At 42.0% G+C, this 17,346-nt stretch overlaps 1 protein-coding gene across 1 annotated transcript; it reads right to left on the reverse strand.

The window, feature by feature from the left end:
- Positions 1 to 14,967: 14,967 nt before the first annotated feature.
- On the reverse strand, positions 14,968 to 16,718 carry LOC102232666 (forkhead box protein D2-like). The gene has a single exon (XM_005813510.2). It carries the CDS (start codon positions 16,195 to 16,197, stop codon positions 15,235 to 15,237), a length of 963 nt encoding a protein of 320 aa, XP_005813567.1. The 5' UTR covers positions 16,198 to 16,718; the 3' UTR covers positions 14,968 to 15,234.
- Positions 16,719 to 17,346: the final 628 nt, after the last annotated feature.

Below are 17,346 nucleotides of genomic sequence, written 5' to 3' on the forward strand. Positions count from 1 at the left end.
CCAAACTTTTGGTCTGTACTGTACATAATCTCCAGCTTATAAACTGGATTTTGCATTGATGCTTACATTTTCAGACAACAATCATAAGCTTAACTTAGCATTAGCGCTGTCACTAAGCTTGCTCAAGGTGGATACCAACTTATATTGTCGCTCAAACAAAGAAATGTTCCCATCAATAAAGCTTATGCTATTTCATAATTTTCACTGAGTTGACAGATTCACATAAACATGTCCGCCTCCGTTTCCCTGCTCCGCGCTACACAGGATGAATGAGTCAACGGCTAACTGAACCAACATTTCAGTTTCATTCCAGCCCAAAATGTGTATTTCTTGGCATAACACGGCTGGGCATGTGGTTAGGATTTAACGTCTATGTTGAATTATTTAATTCGTTATAAACTTGTTAAACTCTATGAACAGTGGAATGTAAACCACTGAATGTAAACGCATTAATGTTAACGTCAAAGCTAACATTGTGTGATGACAGTTTTTCTGAACCCATATAAACTTATTAGCCTTGCTGCTCTCTGTAAGCTAATTGCTAACTAAGCTGACCATCTTTTGTGTTCAGAATAAAGTGGCTAAATCTAAAGTGTAGCCATTGTTGAACATTAGATTTACAAAACTACAATGCTCTTATTTAAACGTGAGTAATTTTAATAGCCCATAATTAATACCCTCTGACATTCCTTTGCACAGTTTGTTGTCAGTCTGACGGACTGCTGTAAAAGGAGACCCATGCAGGGAGTAGCATCTTTGTCAGACATAGCTCATGTGGGATCAGCGTAAAAATAATAAACTTAATCTGTAGTGAGGGGAGCCAAGCGAGCGTTGTGACTTTCAACAAACTGCGCAGACCAAACATTCCTCTTGTTTTTGAATTTATCACGGTGCAAACCCACCCTCATTAGTCAAAGCCTTCTCGGCGAGTTGTAGCTGCTAATTCTTCCAGGCCCTCCCGCCGCTCCCTCTCGCCTCAACGCTACGGCTGCCCTCGTCGCTGAAAGCCTCTCAAGCTGCTCCAGACGTCTGACAAGCAGCCACATTTATTTATTGACTTCATTTCACTCTCGGGGCAGCTTTTTTACTGCTCCCCCGAGTGATGCGCAGTTAATGTGGGGCTGTTCATTGCTCGTGAGTGTTTTTTCGCTCCTCCTTTTTAAACTGTTCCTAAGTGTTTAAACACTCGGGTAATGACGCGCTGTTGTGGAAATGAAAGAGAATGTGGGATAAAAAGAAAAAAAAAAGGAAAAAATGGGGGGAAACATCCATGTGGGTTTCCACCACCAAGGAGAGCGAGGGCCACCAAGGAGGGACGGGAGCGAAGACGGACCTGTTTGTCGAAATAACGGAGTGTGGTGTTCCAGACAAAGAAATAATGGAACCTCCAGGATTAAGATTGTTAGACACTTTTGCTCTGATTATGCTCCTATGGTCGGAGGCTGTTTGGTTGTATAATCTGAAGGTAAACGAAATATAACAATTCGCCGTTGGTGGCGCTCTTGCTGTGCACAAGAGAGGTGAGTGGAACCTGTGCAGAAGAAGAGATGTTCCCGGTTCGTAAATAAACGTTGCCATGTGCTACTTCCAGTTATCTGCTTGAACAGTATTTTATTTGGCCGAGTGTATCATACACAACACGGAGCACGCTTGGTCTGAGTAAAGAGTAGAAGAAGAAAAACTCACCTCCTCTTTGTTCTTCTTTATGTGACTAACAAGAGGTCAGAAAGTGAAGTTTTTTTTTTCTCAGTATAAAATTGTTGTTTCAGTATTTATTAAAGTGACAGGTTAATTTCATACTTCTGTTACATAAGAAACACAGTTAATATCGTACCTGAATGAAGTTTCTTCATTGAAAGAGTGATTAAAAAAAACATGCTGCGCCATTACCGTCCTACCACTTCCTGTCACCTTCATGGTTTGCGCCAGGGGCAACATCCGGTTGTCGATCACGTGACTCGTGAGATGTGGGAATAAAAAGTGTTTTTATTGCAGTTTGGCGAAATAAAGCGATTTTTATTTGGCGCTAACATCCTATAGCGCCAAAAGATATTCTATAATTTTCTCTTTGCTTTTTTCAAACTTGGTGCATTTCCAATAAACAAATTTATTTTCAAAATGTCAAATTGAGCAATTCTACGGTCAATGGAAACGCAGATAATGTGTTTGTGAAATCAAAACTTTTCCCAAAACACCTAGGACCAATCTGGGGCACTGCTGCTACATCTACTACGGCTACTACAGATATTAATAATAATAATAATAATAATAATAATAGTTCAAAATTTTGGAACTCTTTACGATTCTAACCAAAGGAGGTGATCCTAACTCACCAGTTTGCTTTTTAACTTCCGCAGCAGAGCCAAGACCGTTTCCACTGTGTGTATTAATATTTATTAAAGTGTTTCTGGCGTTTGAATTATTAAAATATGAAGTTATCAATGTTCTCACAGGGATCCACTGTAATATTTCCATACCAACTCACTCTCTTTTGCTGTCCAATTACTTTTAGGAGTTGTTTCATCTTTAAAATATGACAACATTTGAAATATGAGACCCTGGTGGAAATGTTCTCTAAGCAAATTTTACAGTTTATTTCATAAATATAAGGATTAAAGAGCGCCACTTGTAAATTAAATCATCATTAATCATTGCTTTGATTTATGGTGGCGGCCGCATCATGATATGGGGAATTGCTTCCCCCACCCATCAAGACGCCTGTCAGAGTTGACGGGAAGATGGATGGACATCAGTCCAACTGTGGCAAAACTTGAAAGCTTGAAGAAAAATTTTTACTTTAAAAAGTCTCTATGTGCAAAGCTGATGTCATAGTTTTCCTTCCATTTTACAATTATGCACAACTTTTGATGAGTCCGACACAACACCGAACCTGAATGCACCATGTACAGTGTGAAACAAAGTGGTGGCAGTATCATGGCGTGAGGATATTTTTATCTTGAACACATAATTGCAGCAAAAGATGGTTCCACAAAGAATTAACTTATAGTGGCAAATTCATCTGTTCTGGCTTTGATATTTGTCCAGCAGTGAATCCAGTTGCGTTTTTCTCTAGGGACGCACCGATCCACTTTCTTCACCTCCAGGACCGATATCTGATGTTTAGCATCAGCCCAATATTTTCACCGTCTGGGTCAAATATATAAAAACAACACCACTTTCATTTGTTCTGTCGGTGGAATTAGCTGCACGACAGCCAATATAAAATTAATAATAAAGAAACAAACTGACAAAAACAATAGGTTGACAACTTTGGTCAAAAGTGTGAAAATAAACTGCAAATCTCAAATGGTTGACAAAGTTCAATTAGGAGTTATAAATATAATGTACAATAATAATAATAATGATAACAATAATAAACTCATGAAACTGCTCTTACGGACTGGGAAAAGTGTCACTGAAACCGGATCCAGATTTTTATTTATTTATTTTGAAATATCGGGACGTACAGATGTCATCGGATCGGTGCATCGCTGCTTTTCCTCCAAGCAAATTCCCAGACCGACTCAGAAACATGAGTAAAAACGAACTCATTTGATCCGACATGTAGTCGGATCCAAACGCGGCGTCTTTATAGGCTAAACTGGGATCGAACTGACTTCAAGAGAGCGGCGCATTATCTCCATCATTTCATTAAAAGAGCCATAATTATTGGTGGCTTTGGCTCAGTCTGCCCACCACCGGTTATTATTGCATCGCAGTCCTCAGCCTCTAGAGGCTTATCATGTTTTTGTGTTTTTTCCTCCGCAGTCAGATGAATGAATTCAGGCCCCTCTCCCTGCATGCATGCATGCTGCTCCTACTGCGCCTCACAGAGCGCCTTCAAGCTCGGCAGCTTTTTCAAATTTGGGGCTTGCAACACTCAGCCAAAAGCCACAAATTACCCCCCTCTAGCAGCAGCGAATTAGGAACAATTTTGTGTTAGCTCTATAAAAAAGAAGAAGAAGAAAAAAAAGCAAGGGAGAGAAGCAAAAAGAAAAAGGAGAGAGGGGGGGGGGGGGAATATAGCTTACAACACCAGGGACCACCAACAGAGGCGGCATGGGATGATGAGCGGGGCTCGACGGTCGACGGTTTGGGTGGCAGGGCGGTGCTAAAAAGTCAAAAAAGAAAAAAAAAACTTCTTCGGAGCAATCAATCCTATCATATCACATCTACATGAAGCGGCATAACATCCATTAGCAGACACAAAAGCCTGAATTAGCGGATTTGTGTTGCTGTCGCAGGATGTTGAGCGAACGCAGGACCTGCAGCCAGGATGCTGACAGATCTCCAGCACCTTGCGCCATTAAGTCACCCTAAACTTGGAAGATGAGGTGGCAATCCTGGAATTTTCATACTTTCTTTTCTTTTTTTACATCCCTTTCACGATGCGGTTGGTCTTTAACTCAGAGCATTAGTATAATAATAAAAATTTTAAAGAAGAAAAAGAAAGGAGAGAGAGAGAAGGGGTCATTTTCTAGTTTCTTGCAAAGCGTGAGGTTTGGCACGCACGCTTAATCTGCTTCCCTTTAGCCAATCCATGTTTTTCCCATTCTGGCACCCCTCGTCTCTACTCCCTTTTAAAATCCGTTTCCAAGTAGTAATATGCCACTGCAGACGTTGCTGTGGTGGTGGTGGTGGTGGAAGGAGCGAGGGAGGGAAGAAGAAGAAGAAGTAAGGGGAGAAAGTGCAGACAGAGGCGGGAGAGGTGCAGGGAAAGGCAGACCACTTTGTCTTCCTCGGAGATCAGACGAGGCGTTCGGGCCAGAGCCGGGTTGAGGTTACCGACTCTCATCAGGCTCCTGTGCCAATCGCCAAGGCCTTTGGGTTTGTGCAACTGTAACCAGAGCCCGCTCTCAACTGAAGTCTGACGACTTCTGACACAGTTTGGCCCAGGAGTTAATTGTGTTTCCTTCTCAAGCTTTTTTCATTAAGCCCCATCGAATTTGAAGCCTTTGTTTGTGCGGCTAATGGCTCTCATTTAGAGCAATAAGCGGTTCGGGGGCTGCTCCGGGTGATGTCACACACTTGCTGTGTTTGGTCCAGTTTTTTTTTGGTGTTTTTTTCATATCCTGGTGGTTGGAGAACTTCTACCTGCAGTGCATACCGCACACTGACATTTATGCAAGTCTGCGCTTCCACTCAAAAACTCATTGAGGAGGGATGTTTGGAGGAGAGCCATCCTTCAAATACACAGCTGGCAAGTCGGAAAGCTGAAAAACTGATACTTTTTTTTTTGAGAGAGGGTTTAACAATTTTTCGTTGTATTTGGTGCTAATTTGGCTGTAGAACCCAGCAACCAGTGTCTCTACTATAGACACGTAATCCCGCAGCTGCCATATTCCAGACGCACCCGTGTTTCTCTCATTCATTTTCAATGGCTTTATTCATTTTCTATGAATAAAACCACCATGCTCACCGTTTTGGCCCTGCACTATCAACATTTTCAGTGATTTCAGCATTGCTTTGGGCTTTTAAAAGTAAAAAAAAACCCCCATACAGTTCCCTCATCAAAACAGACTTTTAAACCTGCTATGAGGGATCAGGCTGCCTCACTTCTGGGCAAAATCCACTGCATTTTAAATATCTCACCTCTTAAAGGGAAACAGCCCAATTTTCAAATCAGAAGTTTCCATTTTCCTAGAGTTAAATGGTGATGCAGAAACATTTCCTCAATGCTGTTTAAAAAACAAGAATTAGGTGCCCAGGTTTGAAATTATGGCGGATTTGCTCTAATCCACAGAGGGTCCAAATTATACATACAAACTGGAATATATACACACACGCCCCCACTAATATTTGGCTTAATGTCTCGTAGCAGGTGGCAGCTGCTTAACCATCAACATAAGTCTGGCGTAACTATGGACGGATATTTAGCCGCTCTTCATGGGAGAATTGAATCGACTTTGATTTAAACTTTATTTTAAATGCAGCTTTGATGTGAATTAAAGTTTTAGCCATTCAGCTGGTAGACCACCATTTTGGAGAGGGTTGTCCTTCTTCCTTGAGTCTTCCACTCTGTGTTGTACCAATGCCACCATCAGAAAACCTGCCTCCATTGTATCAATCAATCAATCAATCAATCAATCAATCAATCAATCAATCAATCAATCAATCAATCAATCAATCAATCAATCAATCAATCAATCAATCAATCAATCAATCAAATTATATTTGTATAGCACATTTCAGAAGCAAGGTATTTCAAAATGCTTTACATCATATCAAACACAGAAACACAAAGCAACATAGGATCAACAATCAAAACACGACATTAAGTCAGGTTCCATCAATAAATTTGTAATTGATTACATTTCAAATACAATCCTACACAGGTGGGTTTTTAGTCGAGTTTGCATCCATAGAAGGTTTACCTGTTACACTCCTACTGTGTTATATGGAACAAAATACCTGTTGCTATTTTTATTCCCACTCACGCTCACAATCACACAGTTTAAAACGATGTAGATGCATTTTATTGGGCTTCTGGCACAAGGCTCCGATCACCTCTTTCACTGAATTTCGAGCAGGGACTCCGACGTCCCTCACGGATTTTTGTGCAATTCTATGGTACCTGTTAGTGTCTAGAATTTACAGGGTTTCCGTTACACGCAATGACCCTCAGTCACTCGCCGTTTTTCTTTCTGCACGGGGCTCCGTACACAATGGCATACTGGTACTTATGGCGTTCCAGAAAACAATGAAAATATTGGTTTCTGCATTGTTTTGAGTCAGTCGCTGGTGATGTATAACTGTGGACAGAGACTCTGGAGCTCCAGCATCTGAAGGGAACAGTTTAGTTCAGAAAGATTCAACTTGGACACAAAGGGGGTGTTTTAACAAGACCAGAGTCCCAAACACACTCAAAAGGTGTTTTCTGGATGGACTAACTGTGTTTTCACACCTGATAGTCTGGTAGAACTGGTTTAATTGGGGTACAAAATTATAATATTTGTTATAGTTTCAACTGGTGCAGTTTGCTTTCAAACCAAACAAAGCCTTTGAAAAACCAGTTCACCTCCTCACCTGTGGTGGCGCTGCACCAAGAACCACCAAAGGAAGCAACACAAAAACGTCTGTAGTAGACACAAGTTCAACTTCCATCTTCAAAAAAAAATTTTAAAACAAAAATGGAGTACGATTAGATTTCAGTGGTTGTAGGATTTCCCTTTTGTTGTTGGGAAAAGATCTCAATTTCTCGAGCTAACGCTACACTCTCACGTTTGTTTTGGTTGTATTTACCCAGAGTGCCCTGCACTACAGTTCATGCTTCGTGTTTTTGGAGCAGTCTCTGGTAAACATTTGCATTCGAACAGCACCAGAGTTCAATTCAACCAAACCAAGATCTAGGTTTTTAAGAGAACCAGAGTTTGCTTACACATTTATTTCTCAAAAGAACCAATCTTTGTAGGGAGACAAACTGTTTGATTAAAACAGACTAAACAGGGCTGCTGTGAACGCACCCTAAAGCGGGAAGCAATCAAATTTAGAAAGCACTGCTCTGCTGAAAAGCTGATTTCTAGCCCAAAAAAGTATCAATGACGTACAGGTCGGATGAATACGAATACGACCTGGCTGTACGGACTCAGGTCACATTTGAAAAGGTCAGATACGTATCAGATTTAGGACGATATGTCCAAGTGGTCTGGGTTGCATTTGTAAACATTCGATCTGTGATGTTCGGATTGTCATGAATAGATCAAACACAGAAAAACAAAACAAACAAAAAAAACGCAAAAATTCAGGCTGCAGTGTCTGAACGTATCCTTAGATGGCAGCAAAACTGTATAGTTAAGGTGCAACTCAGTAAAGGACAATAAACTACATTTTAATGCAAGTAAATGTATAAATGGTAATACAATGTGTCACCTCTATGAGGAGCTATAATCTGCTTTATGAGTGTATATGTATGTATTTGAGCCTGAACTTGGCCCTTGTGAGAACATGTGCATGTCATTCCACCCTGGAAAAGGATTGTTTCACATGCATCCAAAAAAACCCTTTCTGCTCATGATGGGTGTTCATAAACGTCAGACAGGCGATAGGTGGGCCTCATGTCACAGCAGCATGCAAGAGCCAACACTCCAATGTTTTTAGCCAGCTGTATGTTAGTTTTTACAATTTCACTATAATTATGTTGATAAACTCATTAGTTCACTAACATGAGCGCAACGGCAGTTTTAATCTGGCTTTCTCACAGTTAGTCACGCCTCAGCGGTATTCTGATTTCAATGTTTCTTTGATTTATTCAACTACTCCACAACATGACACACCAAAGAAGTCCCACAGTGTGATACCTCCAACATGTTTTATTTTACTCCAGATGTGTAAGTAATTTTTAAAAAACTGATAATTTGATAGAAGTTTTCATGCTGTTTGCTATAAAGTAGTTTTAAAGGGAGCAGAATTTTGTTGTTGTTGTTGTTTTACATCATGTTTTAATGTTATTCCCTCATCAAAAACATACACGGAGTGTTGCTTTGATTCTGTCATGCATCTTTGGGGAATCCTTTAGTCTCCATGGCAACCATTCAGCTGTGCAAAACACGTGGGTGGGCCTAGCTCCGCCTTCAAAGACGAAGCTCCTCCTCAGAGCTGCAGCTTCTGGGATTTCTAGCTTCCGCCTCAGAGTCTCCTTCAGACTAGCCAGCATTAACCAGCAAACACCTGGTGGAACTGTGTGTCTGCTGAGCTCATTATAGGAGCTATTTCTCAGAGCAACGCTGGTAAAAAAAATATTGTTAAAGGGTTAATAGAGGAGCCATGTTGTCATGACTTCCTGAAGGCGGAGTTTCAGAAAGAGCAGGAGCTTCTTAAAGAGACACAGGCCCAATTTCAAGTCGCTAAATTACAAAGTCAAATTTCTTTTAATGAAATCCTATTTTATTGCTTCAAAATGCTTCAGGAGTAATTTAAAATTGATCAGATAGTGCCAGTAGTTGCAATATGAAAGCCTGTGTGTTGTTTTTAATTTAAGATGAATGTAGAAATCACTGAATATTTTAAAGTTGTTCAAAATCTTTTAGCTCATTTCAGAAACTGTTTAGTATATTCAGAAATAATAAAGAGAAACAATCAAGTCTGAAGATTTGTTTTTGTACTTTTGAGGCTTTTTAAAAATAATAATAATTTACTCCAGTAATGATTACTTCTCCTAATCTGTTTTATTGTTCCCTCTACCCCCAGCTGTACTCCCGTCCCCACACCCCCCTACCCTTCTACTTTCTCCCACTCCCAGCCAGCGCGTGGCTGAGGTGTGAGATCATTCTCCTTCTGGGTGGCTTTCCTGCTATATGTCACTGTCATCTGTTGGCACAGAGTCTCGAGAGGGGGTCCCTTTTCCAAAAAAACACGCCGCGCTGTGCCTCGCCACCCTGAACATAATAAAACGCTGGGCACGAGACCGAAGAGAGGCGTACCAGCGGAGCAGCGGGTTTTACTGGGTTTGGCAGGGGAACGCGTAGACCTGCGAGAAGAAAGAAGGAAGGAGGAGTGGGTCGGGGAGGCTGCAAGAGGAGGGTGGAAGATTTATAATTGAATGACTCCCCAAAGCAGGGCAGCGTGGACCTGGTTCTGCCAGGAAAAGCAAACGCCAACAAGCAAGTGGGGCCCGTGGAAGTCAGCCATTAAAGTGAGAGGGGAGAAAACGTCAGCTTTGATACGTTTGCGGAGGAAGGTGTGAGGTTTGCTAACGGGAGCTGAACAACAACATCGAGATCAACGGAAGCCAGAATATTGTTGTCGTTAGCACGGTGTATGGTTTCTGCCACCTTTGAGTGGCCAACAATTTTTAGTGATGATGTGGAGACTAATGGAGCAGCTGACGTTCATTAATAATGTCCTTAAATGTAGTTCTGCACAGTGGGGCAGTTGGTAGCACATGTTAACTGTTCAACAAGAAGAACGTCCTGGGTTCGAATCCCTGTCTGGGGCTTTTACTCCACCTTCCTCCCACAATCCTAAAGTATGACTGTTAGTTCAATTGGTCTCAGAGATAGGCACCACACACACACACACACACACACACACACACGCACACACACACACACACGCACACACACACACACAGAACCCTGTGAGGATGACTGGGTATAAACAATGGATGGATGAATGCTCTGGTTCTGCTCTGCATCCCCACAACCAGAACCAAACATGGAGAAGCAGCATTCTATGCACCACAAATCTGGAACAAACTTCCAGAAAACTGCAAAGCTGCCGAAGCACTGAGTTCTTTTAAATCAAGGCTACAACCCACCTGTTTAGAGCTGCCTTTGATGTGAATTGATGATTTAGATGACGGCACTTGACACAATGTAAGACTTTTAATTGTTTCACATTTGGTGACTGCACAGTGTTTATATGGTGTAAAGTACTTTGAACTGCCTTGTTGCTGAATTGTGCAAAACACATAAACTTAACTTGACTTCGCAGTGTCTTTGGCTGGTTACCGGTATCATGGTAGTCCAAATATTAAAAGAGGTAACGTTTTCAAAAAGCATCAGAATTTTCTGTTCTTTTGTACGAAATCACGGAAGAGATAAATAAGCCCTCCCACCTACTCCAGTAGTTCAAATCAGTTTAACTCAGTTCAGTTCAAGAGTTCAGTAATTCTGGTCACTAAAGGTGTGCACAATCCCAGTGTAGGAACAGCACTGTTTTAAAACTACAGTTGGTGAGCTGCAAGCATCGGACAACAGGCTAGTTACAGCAGATAGCCTGACCAGCTAATATTAGCTTGTCATTTTATTTTGTTTACCCCCCCCCCGTACCCTCCCAAGTAAAAAAACATTAATACAGTGAAACCAATGTTACTTTTACTCAAGGTCATCATCATGCCATCAACGTCTCATTATTTAGTTTGAACTAAATAATAATAAGACGATTTCCAATGTCAAAGTAAACCAAGGTATCCCGCACCTGTTGCTACACACAGCCAGACAGCTAGCGGAAGGAAGCCTACGAGAAATGCTTATAAGTTTAATTTATAAATATTTTCATTGTAGTTAAAGTAAAGCTGTTTTAAAGCTACATGATATTTGCTGAGCAGCCGGCTGCAGGGTCCACCGTAGCTATTAGTCAAACGTATTAGCCAGTCAGTATTAGCTTGCTATGCGAATGTTACTCTATAAAGAGCAGCGCTGCAAAAATGATAAATAGGCTATAACTCACATAGTGAGTTTCTTATATTTTTTTTTAAATTAAGTCTGTGCTTTAAAATTATGTTGAACAAATGACATATTTTCCATTTTTAAAGGAAAACTTTTTTGTTAATACAGTAAAAATTTACTGTAAGACGATTACATATATTTTTAAACCAAATTCTTCTCAGGAAGTTTTGGACAGAGTGCTATGCATAGACGGACCCACACAGTGTCTATTCTGGAGTATTACATGAATGAAAAGGCGTCGACAGCCACAAGTAACAAACCCCACGAGACAAGGTGTCCTTTCGGTCCAGAAGCTCAACTAGGCTACGTGGAAAGAAGAGAGAAAAAAAACCTCTCAACACACTGAACCTCTTATGAAAAAGAAAAAATCACACCAAATTATTACATTAGACGAATTAACTTCAGAAGCGTTTCCAGCAACACGTGCTCTGAACTCTCAGTGTTCGTCCCAGAATGGACCTTTCTCTCCTGGGCTCGCGCCTTGGTGGAGGCAGAAGGACTGAAGGCAAGCGAGGCGGGGAGCTCCACCAAAACGTTTATCTTGCCTGTTTGGCTTGGCCGCGGTTCTCAGCACTGGTACAGCCTTGCTGTCAGGCATGAATGGACTTCTGACTGAATCCACTCGCTTTCCTGCCAGCGCGCGCCGACCTCCACAGGCAAGAAGCCGCGAGCTGAAAACGCTGCGTGGGGATATGGGAGGGGGGGGAGGCGGGGGGGGCAGGGGTGTGTGTGTTGCGAACACGACTGGAGACGCCGTCACACCGTGTGCGTTCGTTCCCATGAATCATCTCTCGCGCCTACGTGACCGAGATCCGGGCTCTCCGAGGCGGAATATTGAGTGTGAAACTTCAGCGCTTTGTTGCCAATCTGAGCGGTTTTGCAGACAGCGTTAAATTTGACTCTTGAGGGCAAAGACCTCACAGGAGACCAAAGGGGGGGGGGAATATGTCGCTGATTATTAAAACGGAGATTTCATTTGACTTCTACTAGAGGAAAAGACTCAATAAAGCCTTTAAACACTTAATGATGTACAGAAGGAAAAGAGAGAGGGGTCGGGGGGGAGTGAGCAGGGATGGAAAACTGATGTGCGGTCATAGCTACACCCCCCCCCCCCCTCCCCCCCACACACAAGCCTAAAGAATTGCTTATTTTATCAGGTGCACCGACTAACCCCTCCCCGCCCCTCCAGTAAAAAATGACCCCATCTCCTGTTCTGGGCTGCCAATCAGCTGCTCTACACAAAATGTATCTTTTGTTTTCTTTTTCCTCTACAGCAGAAAAGCCTCATAATCATGAGCTGGTGCAAAAATTCTTCCTTAACAACACTTTAATTTACTGGCAACACAATTTACACAACAATTAAAAGCTAATTATAAAGGTTTCCCCCCCTTTTTGCCTGATGTAAGCTAGCTAATTAAACTAACCGGTCTGCTGGTTACGTAGGCATTGCTGCACACTGCCGGTCAGGAGTGCAAAGCAACACGTGGGGGAGGGTGGGGATGCTACTGTACGTTCCACATAGAGTTATCACAAATTGTTGCTAAAACATGACAATTAATTAATGATCGTAGTTGTTTTCTATGGTCATTATTTTTTGCTATTTTGATTTTGAGATATAGACTTAAGCACCTGCTGAATTTAGTAGTTTATAATCGTTAGAGTGCAGAGTATTATGACTTTTCTTTACTTTTACCATTCTGCTTTTGGTTTTTGGTTTTGTTTTTTTTTAATAAAAATGTTAGCTTAATAAGAGCGACTCCTTTAGTTTCTACACCACGAGTGTCTGTGGAAATATTTCCACACAAATGAGTTTTGTCTTTCTTTCAAGCAGCGGAAAAGTCCAACAACAGCCAGCAGGATGATAGCGCACGGCAACAAGTGGGGGTGGGGGGACAATACCACTATTGGATAAAACTCAGGTCAGCCAGCCATCTTTCTCTGACCTCTTCTCAAAAGAGCTCTAAAGTGGGTGATAGGAGGGGAAACTTCGACGGGTTCTGAAACCGTAGCTGTTTTAAAAAGTCAGTAAAGCATCGTGCCAGTTCGTTAGAACGGATTGATTTTTTTTTCTTTCTATGATTTTTTTTTTTTTCTGCTCTTGGCAGATTGCTCCCTCATCTGTGCCCTGATGTTCACGTCGATGCACTTCAAACATCCTGACGTTTGGGAGTCAAACTGACTTAATGTCGTTTCCGCCCTGCATGAATCCCACATTGGAGAGTGGAGAGGAAAGGTAAAATCCGAAAGGTGAATCTGCTGGTAAAACGCGGGCCGCTTAAGACGACGAACATAAATATCACAAAATCACTTGCAGGAACAATGCAAAAAAACCCAAAATGTGCCAAGATTCAATTGAGATCCATCCTGAAGATTCAACAGGCTGATGAAACAGGTCATTTCATCTCACGGATGAAATGACAGCAAATACAGCTCTGCTCTAAATCATGTCCCTGCTTTCCGCCTCACTGTAAGCCGTGGAATTAAGTGAAACTGAAAAGAATAATAAATCAATCAGACGCCCGAAACGAGCCGGGTGGAGAAATGAACGGAAGACTGAGTCGTGTATCCTCTGATTAACTCAGTCTGAAAACTCAGGAGGTTTAACGGGTCGGGATGTGAGTTTTCTATTCATCCTCTTTGGATTGTTTCACAAATTAAAGAAAAACAAGAAGCTTGTAACAGGACGTATAATGATAATTCTAACAACAAATATAATAATAATAATAATAATGAAAGTTTTCCAATACAACCAAACCCCACATATAAACAATCTAAATTTATTGTTTATATATTTAGAATTTATTCTTGCTTCAAAACAAAAACTAATCTTTCCACAACAGGTCTAACATTATTGTCATTCACATTTATAGGCATTTGTGAAATATTCCTTTAAAAGTGACCCTTTTTAATTAGAATTTTGGCAAGAAAGGAGCAAAAAGCAGAGATTTTCCAGCACGACTATATGTGTGTGTAGGTGTGTGTGTGTGTGTGTGTGTGTGTATGTGTGTGTGTGTGTGTCCATAACATGAGACACAACAATTTGCAGGTGTCTTTGTCCACGGCGGTGGAAAATAAATCACGTTGAACACAAAAAGAAAATTTGGCATCGTTGTTCTGTAAGCATTTTGTTTGTATTTTACTGTCTCTGTTATCAGTGTTGTATATGAAGACAGTTTTGGACAGACTTCATTTTTCGAACTGAAAATTTTGCAGAACTGACCTAGCTACAAATTTTCAGAGACTTTTATACATTGAATTAATAAAGTTATCTTGTCTTTTATTCAGAGCCTGATTGAGCTCATGGCCTGAATCGGCTACAGGCAGGAGCGACGGGTCTTCCTGCAAAAATTGCTAACATATTATTTCATCTGTATATTTTTAAATTGTTTACTGTCATGTTATGAACACCTGACTAAACATATTTCTGATTCTAATGCATATACTGCTTTGACAGCATTTCTTTACTTTTTTTAAAAACACTTCTTTAAAACACTTTTAAGGCCTGACATGACCAGTCCTATTATTATATTTTCCTTCTATTATTATTTTATTTTATTTTTACAGTTTCAAAACCTCTTCAGCACCTCACCAAAGTGTTTGACTATTATTTTCATTATCATCATCATTTTTATTATTATTAGATTACTTCGATTTTATTTAAAAAAAAAAAAAAAAAAACAATTACAAAAGATGTTACTACAAGTAAAAAATAGTAGAAGGAAATATTTTTGTTTCAAAAAGAACCTCAGATTAAAATATATATATAAATATCTGAACATAAATACGAGTTAAGTCGAGGTTTAAATCTCCAGCTTTTATTTTTCCAGAGAAAAAAGTTGAGGAAATTTGCCATTTAAATATTAAAACAAACGATGATAAGTCATGATCAAAAATACAAAAAGAGAGCGCCTGCTGAGAGATTTGCCGTAAAGCAGGAGGAGTTTCATCCATTTCGCGCGGCAACAATTGTGATGTTTATTATTTGTTGTTGTTGTTGTTTTGTTTTGTTTTTTTTAAGTCTCTGTTACCTGAGAAAACACATGGTCAAAGTCTGGTTTTGGTGCGGTTATTCGTTATTAGCGTTGATGTGTTTGGCTAGATCTGCGCCGCTCCGCTGAGTCTGTAGTTTCTGGTACTCCTGGTGCAAACCGAGGAGCTGCGGGGAGGCTGCCGGGCGGAAGAGGCCGGGGGCCGCGTAGTGAGCGCCGGAGGTCAGAGGAGGGGAATACGCGGCGCACTGCGCCGGGGAGAAGGCGTCCAGTCCCGGCTGCGACTGCAGGAAGGCCTTGGCCGTGAGGGCGCTGCGAGAGAAGAAGGTGGACAGAGCCGGCAGGATGCTGCTGACAGGTGGGATGGCGGCGGGGCCGCACGGAGACGGAGTGTGATGGTGGTGCAGGAAGGGGTAGATCTCCAGACCGGGCAGCTGCAGCGCCGCCGCGCCGAGGCCGTACGCGCCGTGCGTAAAGCAGTGCAGCCCGCTCGGCTCCAGGTGCTGCTCCTTCAGCGGGTCGAAGCGAAAATGCTGCCGCTTGAAGCGCTTCCTCCGCCGCAGGAAGCTCCCGTTCTCAAACATGTCGGAGGAGTTGGGGTCCAGCGTCCAGTAGTTCCCTTTGCCCGGGTTCCCGGGCTCTCTGGGCATCTTGACGAAGCAATCGTTCAGCGACAGGTTGTGTCGGATAGAGTTCTGCCAGGCCGGGAATTTCTCCCGGTAGTAGACGAAGCGGTGGCTGATGAAGTCGCATATCTCGCTGAGCGTGAGGCGTTTCTTCGGGCTCTGCAGTATGGCCATGGTTATCAGCGCGATGTACGAGTATGGAGGCTTGACGGACGCGGGGGACTTGGTTTTAGCAGGAGGAGGACACGCCGGGTCTTCCGTCTGGCTGCTGGAAGTCTCCGCGCTGCGCTCCGGCTCGCTCCGAGACTCCTCTGAAAGCGAGAGCTGCTCCTCTCCGCCGTCCTTCAGTCCTTCCCCCACCACGTCGATAACGATATCCTCCATATCCACAAGACCTTCCAGACCTAATGTCATAGTAGATGTTCAGGAGTGAAAAAAGGCCAGGACCCACCTGGCAACAGGTGGTGGTGGGGGGGTTGAGTGACAGCTCCGCTCCCGAAACGCACGCAGCCTTACGCACGGTCCATTTCCAGTCCCAGTGTCGAACAAATCCGAGCTCGGCCGCAGTGCCGCTTCTCAACACGCACACTCTGCCGACCCCGAGGCATCGGGATCCAAGTCTGATTTATTTTATTTATTTATTTATTTATTTTTACCTTTACGTGCGGGGAGGCTCTCCGCGAGCGGTCGTGCGTAAAGCGCAAAACGCCTGTGCGTCCTTGGAGGTGTCCAGCATCATCTGCTCGCTTTGCAGCGGGTCGGCTGGATGTGATGTCACGAGCGAGAGGATTCTGACCAATGAAAAGAAGCGCAGAAGGAGACGGGTCTGTACCAGCCGTGCGCTCTCACCCGTCTCATCACCAGCGCGTCGGTGCCAAACGGACGCGGAAAGGAGAGACGCGTGGAAATTAGGAAACTCTACCCTCATAAAACCCTCCGACTGAATTGAAGCAATTAAATCCGTGCAAGAATTTCCATGCTTTCATTTTTGTAAAGTTTAATTGAGAATTTTTCCTGGAAATGATCTACATTCAGTAGCTCATAGGCGAATCAGGTTTCAAATTATTTTATATTTATTGACAATTAGTTAATTCTGACAAATTATTTTTGTCCATTCGAACTGTTATGTAATATTCCAGCTCCATTTATGTTAACTAACTGATTATATTTAAGTTAAAGCTTCAGATCTTGAAATAAAAGGTTAGTTTGTGAAAGATAAACTCACTGTAGTGAGCTGTGTTAGTTAATTTCTTTAATTTCTGAGTTTAAGCAAAGACAATGTTCCTGCTTCACTTGCATTTTCAAGGCAGCAGGTGAATTTCCATTTTCAAGTTAAACCACCAGTCATTTTAATGACTATACAGTGTCATTGAAATGGTAACATTAAAATAATCTATTCCAACAAAGGGGCTGTCAGCAGTTTTCCTTGACAACCACGAGTAAGAGTGTGTCTAATGACGGAATTAAATGCTAACAAGCTAAATTTCTGCTTAAACATAGACAATATCTCAAATATAGATTTAATTATTACATATCTAAGCTTTTACAGGGAATGTACAGTAC

Source organism: Xiphophorus maculatus, chromosome 16, assembly GCF_002775205.1.
Source record: "Xiphophorus maculatus strain JP 163 A chromosome 16, X_maculatus-5.0-male, whole genome shotgun sequence".
Lineage (NCBI taxonomy): Eukaryota > Metazoa > Chordata > Actinopteri > Cyprinodontiformes > Poeciliidae > Xiphophorus > Xiphophorus maculatus.